Source organism: Tupaia chinensis, unplaced genomic scaffold (genome assembly GCF_000334495.1).
Source record: "Tupaia chinensis unplaced genomic scaffold, TupChi_1.0 Scaffold000028_1, whole genome shotgun sequence".
Classification (NCBI taxonomy): domain Eukaryota; kingdom Metazoa; phylum Chordata; class Mammalia; order Scandentia; family Tupaiidae; genus Tupaia; species Tupaia belangeri.
The window spans coordinates 1,363,868-1,369,980 of NW_006159458.1; the positions used below are offsets into that span (position 1 = coordinate 1,363,868).

The 6,113-nt window shown below is 42.1% G+C and overlaps 1 protein-coding gene across 1 annotated transcript in view; it reads left to right on the forward strand.

Moving 5' to 3' along the window:
* OVCH1 (ovochymase 1) overlaps nucleotides 1–6,113 on the forward strand; it is a 109,217-nt gene that overhangs the window by 61,502 nt on the left and 41,602 nt on the right. The window contains 2 exon segments of the mRNA XM_027771127.1: nucleotides 1,208–1,324; nucleotides 1,326–1,388. Of these exon segments, the coding sequence (XP_027626928.1) occupies nucleotides 1,208–1,324; nucleotides 1,326–1,388 (180 nt within the window).

Sequence of the window (6,113 nt, forward strand, 5' to 3'; positions counted from 1 at the left end):
AAAAAAAAAAAAAAAGGAGCCCAGCCGATGGCATGGAGGTCAAAGCCTCTGGATTCCACATGGTCGACGGTACTGTTCAAGTCCCAGACGCAAAGGCCTGAAAGACACATGGGATATGTGTGCACATATGCCCAAATTCCCAAGAAGAAAATGGAAAAGAAGAAATTGTGGAATTGCCATCCCCCCTCGGGGGTGGTGCTTTCTCACTTTCCTTCTCAGTCTGTCTGTCTCCAGGGAGTGCACGTGCCCCATACCAAAAAAATAAATAAAACAGAGACCTGGTAAAAAGTGATGAGATTGTGGTAGCCATATAAATACAAAGAAACTGTCACCAAGAAACAGCAGAGAAGCAGGCGGTGGAGTAGGATCGTGAGTTCTTATGGCACTTTATATCCCTCTGCCACTTTTCAATTTTGCTGCTTACAAAAGTACATTTCTGTACATGTCTTCTTGGTTACATTATTCATTTCTCTGGGGTACAGCATACATCATAAGGTATGCATTTGCTAATACGTATGTTAAAATAGGAATACGTTATAGACCATCTCATTCCATAATTGCTCAGAATGTTTTTGTCAAAGAAATAGACATAGTGGAAGAAAGAAAGGTCCAGGATGAAGCCTGAATGCGAATATTAGAAGGAGAAGCTGATTGCAGCGTCAGTAGTTCAGAGAGCTGCTGGCATCTGAGCCGTAGCTGGTATCCTACATCCAAAGGTAGCCTTAGATTAATAAAGCTGAAGAAATGAGTAGCATCCCCATATAGTCAGCACATTCTCTTTTCTCAGCCTACCGCACGCTCTGTGAAGGTAATAATGTGTCCCAGCAAAAACAAATGCTCAGCTAGTATAGTGAAGTATGAGGACAGTTCTGCAGTTACAGCTCAAAGAAGGAAAGAACTGAAAACCTGTCAGGGGTGGAAAATGCAACCCATTGTGTGTTTTCTAATCATTCTTTTAACTTCTGTTAAAATTAATGATAAGGAATTGACCTAAATTCTACCCCTACAATCTCATTTCAAGAAAAAGAACACATTACATTGAATGGCTCTGTTTTTACGCAAATTTTTATAACCAATGTGGTTTAAGTTTTGTAATCAGGTGGAATTTTCTTCCTGCAAGCTTAGATCTTGCAAGCTTGTGATAGAACCTCAGTTTTCCTGGCTACATGGATGTCGGTCCATAGTATATGTATGTTCTGAATTGTAGGATGTGGCCCTGATGTGGAGCTGGAAGAGTCCAGAGGGTTTTTGTTTGTTTGTTTGTTTTCACCTGCATGGTAAACCACTAGATTCTAGAGGAAAACTAGAATGTTCCTGGACACTCAAGAGTTTCACCGAGCAGTATGGTAAAATGTACCACCAAGTATGTGTCACTCCCTGGGTCTCGTGTATGTTGACATCAGTTCTGAGAGAACTGAGCAAGAGCAGAGTGTCAGGTACTCCTTCCGGGCATTTAGATTTTGTGCTAGGAGCCTTTTCTGGGTAGGTAGCTTATGATCAAGAGTGAGTATTGACATAGCTATTAAACCACAAAAATGTTGAGTCATGGAACAGACATGCCTTTTTCCCCCTAAGAACCCTTAATATTTTAAAAATTTGAATTTACAAAGCAGATACACTAAAGGCTGAGAAACAGAGATAGTTGAAAGAAGGAAAAAGGAAGAGGGTCCAACTTCTTTAGACACACCAGAACCATGCCAAAAGGCTGGAAGAATATACGAGGGGACTTCAGAAAGTTTATAGAAAAGTGGAATTAAACTACAAATTTATTTTAGTACAAAAAAAAATTTTAATCCATGGGTAGTTTTTTTCATAATATGCATTTTCTGTGAACTCTGTGAAGACCCCACTGTATACGATAGAAGGTGGTTGCAAACAGAGCAGGGGTTCCAGACAGGGGCACAGCAATAATGCAATGCTCTGCAAGGCTGACCCACCTGGAAAGTCACTGGGTTCGTCTCCAGAGACCTCCCTGAACACACATCAGGGGCATGTGTGCCCATGACCTAGGGCTGGCTGAAGGTGGCATGAGATCACATGGAAAGAACCTTTGGTTGGTGCAGTCCCTCTCCCGCTCTCCCTCTTTTCTTTGCTTCCTTTGTCTCCCTTTCCCCCCAACTCACCTCCTCGTTTTCTCTGTTTCTTTTGCTCACGGAAGAAAGAAGCTTACAAAATAGAGCAGAATTGAAGTGGGTAGGAGAGGAATGAAAAACTAAAGCAAAATCTATTAAAGGCTTTTTAAGTAGTAGATGAAAAAGATTTACTAGTAACATGCCAGCTCTCATTTTTACTTTCATGTAGAGGCAAACATGCTTTTGTTCAACAAAACAAACTTGCCACCTCCTGTTTGCTTAGGCATAATGACAGCTTTTTGGCTCTTGTAAGAAGGGAGGAGGGAAGGTGACAGAAATTATTTGGTTAATGGGAAACCTGGAGAGAAGACGAGTCTGCATATGCCGTTGCATGCTCATGCTTGACTCAGAAGTGTAGAGAGCCCAGGAAAATTGCTGTGACGGAGCGATTATTTTCTAGGATAAACTCAGAATGATCATTCATTAGCTTAGAAGGCACAAATGTTTAAGAACCATTTTTTTACTAATGCAATCTTATTTAGATTATAAAAAACACTATTAATTAGCCTGTCCACTGGGCCATATCCCCCTACCAAGAGATCACCTCCCCATTTTCTATGATTAAAATTGCTCGAACACTTCTCCTTGCAGCTGGACTGAAACCTAAACTCTGTAGGACAGCAGTCCCCAACCTTTTCAGCACCAGGGACTGGCCTCACCCTCTCCCCTGGCTCACCAGGTCTGGGTACTTTCATTTTCACCTCAAGACCATTGTACATCTACTCCACACTTGAGATAGTTCCTCTTATCCTTGTCCCTCACTTCCCTTAATGCTTACCTAGAATGTCACATTTACTTCGTGTTCTCTCTCTCTCTCTCTTTCCCCCATAAGGGTGCCTGGGCTCATCAGAAAAAGACGGAGACAAGGAGGTAGGAAGAAAGCATCCCCTCCCACTCCTTCAGTGAGGCGTGGTCAGGCTGCAGAATCCCTTCTCCTGCATTTCTCCATCCTGTCAGGATTTTGGGCACACATGCACAGGCACATGGAAGGTTTTTTATGACACCAGCGCCTGGAATTCAAACTGTGCAGTGGACTGGGTGGGCTCTGACTGCCTTATCATTCATTAGCTTAGAAGGCACAAATATTTGTTTAAGAATCATTTTTTTACTAATGCAATCTTATTTAGACTATAGAAAACACTATTAATTAGCCTGTCTGCTGTCCACCAGGTCGTTGGCCCAGCGCAGATATAACCTTCTTAATGAGACTCTACTTGACTGGTGCAAATCAAATCATCCCCTGCTTCCCTGCTTCTCTGTCCCTCTTTGCTAGCATTTATTGTCTTCCAGCATGTTGTGATTTTTTTTTTCCTGATATACTTGTCTATGTCTTCTATATCAAAAATGAGCCTTATGGGAACCAGCAGTTAGCATAATGGCTATGTCGCTGGACTCCCACGTAGTCGACCGCGGTTCGTGTCCCGGACCTGGTGGCTTAAAACTCACGCCGGGCGCGTGTGCGTGCGTGCCCAAGATCCCGAGAGGAGAATGGAGGAGAAGGGATTGAGGCGTGGCCATCCCCCCGGGGGGTTGATTTCTCGCTTTCTTTCTCTATGTCTCTCTCTGTCTGTCTGGCAAGCGCATGCGCCCTACAGTGAAAATCTCTCCAAAAAAAAAAAAATGAGCCTTATGAGGGCTGGAATTTTGTACTTACTTTCTTATTTAATTGCTAGAGGATACGTACACTCATGAGAGACATGGGGGGTATAGGGTTAGTTTCCAATGCCCCCAATGGGATGTGGTCATCCCACAATCCTTTTTCCTCCATTTCTCTGCCCCATCAAGATTTGGGGCATGCATGTGCACATGCCTGGCGTATTTTTCAAGTTTCTGAGTTGGGATTCTAACCACAGTTGGCCATGTGGGATCTGGTTTCCATTGCACTGTGCTTAACTACTGTGCTACCAAGCCCCCTGAGAGGTTGAGCTTTTGTCTCTTCACCTTAAGATGTCCCAGTGCCTAGAACAGTGTTAACACAGAGAAGGCATTTAATAAGTGACTGAATGGTCACCTCCTTCATGGCACCTCACTCTAAAGCAGTGTCATCCATGCCCTCCTGCCATAGCTGTCTGCTACACTGATTATTTCATCTGTAGCCCTTAGCCACCATCAGAAATCACCTTCATGGGACCAGCGGATAGTATAATGGTTACATCACTGGATTCTCACACAGTCAACCACAGTTCAAGTCCCAGACCCAGCAGCTTAATACTCACACTGGTGCATATGCACACATGCCCAAAATTCAGAGAGGAGAGTGGAGAAGAGGAGATAGCAGCCTAGCCATCCCACTGAGGGGTGATTTCTCACTTCCTGTCTCTCTGTGTCTCTCTAGCAAGCACATGCATGCTATAACAAAAATCTCTCTCAAATTTTGTTGTTGTTGTCGGGAACCAGCAGTTAGCGTAATGGCTATGTTGCTGGACTCCCACGTAGTCGACCGCAGTTTGCATCCTAGACCCGGTGGCTTAAAACTCACGCCGGGCGCGTGTGTGTGCGTGCCCAAGATCCTGAGAGAAGAATGGAGGAGAAGGGATTGCGGCGTGGCCATCCCCCCTGGGGGGTGATTTCTCGCTTTCTGTCTCTCTGTCTCTCTGGCAAGTGCACGCGCCTTATAGCGAAAACCTCTCAAAAAAAAATAATTTTTTTGTTGTTGTTAAATCATCTTCATGTACCTGATTAAAGCGAAAGCTTTGTAAGGGCTGAGACTTTACTATTTCTTTCTTTCTGTATTCCTCCAAATTAGGGTTGTGCCTTCGTACTTAAAACCTTTTTCTTTGTCTTAATTTGTGCTAAGTTTATTATTTTGCATGAAGTTTGCTTTTTACTTTTTAGAAAGTTTAACTCAGTTTTTACTTTTATAAGTAGTACATGGGGTCACTTTTCACCATGTCTATAACCTAATATGTCAATTTGAAAGGTATTATTTTTATTGCTTTCTTTTTTATGATTTATGTAATGACTAGTTTTATACTTTGGTAAGCTATATATATATAATATATATATATACACGCACACACACACACATACACACACACACATACATACACACACACACACATATACATACATATATTTAAAGAATTATTTATTTAATTTTATTTATTCATTCACTTATTTTAACTTGACCAGAGGCAGGGCGAGAGAGAGGGAAAGTGAGGAAGCAAGTCACCTGGTCCAGGACTCAAACCATGGTCGGCCATGTTGGAGTGTCCAGCACCTTAACCACCATGCCACTTGCTGGTCCCGCTATTTATATTTTTAACTGATTGCCATTATCTTTTGTCTATTTTTAAAATGTGAGTGTTCATTTTATTGACTTTTAGAGCTTTATATGAGAAGTCTTCAAAAACTTCCTAGACAATGCATATTGTGAAAAAATTATGTGTGAATTTGAGATCTTTTTGCAATAAAATAAACCCTCACTTTTTTTTTTTTAATTGTCAGAGGGTGCATGTGATAGCCAGAGAGAGAGGAAAAACCACTCCATCAGAATTTGGGCTATGCAAGCACACAGGCCCAGTGTCCACATTTTTTCAAGCTGCCTGGGGCTAAGATTCAGATTGCAGTGGGCCACGTAGGATTTGGATCCCAGCACACATCTGTTAACCTCTGCACTGTGCGGCCAGCTCATAAACTCTTTAATTTTGTCATAAACATTTTAAAATCCCTTCATGTAAGGTACCTTTCCATTGTCATAAGTCATAAGTCGTTATTCTTAATGTTGTCATTTGACTTTACATTTTATATGTTGATGTAAAAATTTAAAAGTTTATTTAAATATGTCCTCGTGTGTCATTGATCTTTGATATGGCTCATTGTGTCTGTGCTTAAAAATTAATTCGAGATGGGACCAGCAGTTAGCGTAATGGCTATGTCGCTGAACTCCCATGTTGTCAACCACAGTTCGAGTCCCCAACCTGATGGCTTAAACTCACGCCAGGCACGTGTGTGTGTGTGTGTGTGTGTGTGTGTGTGTGT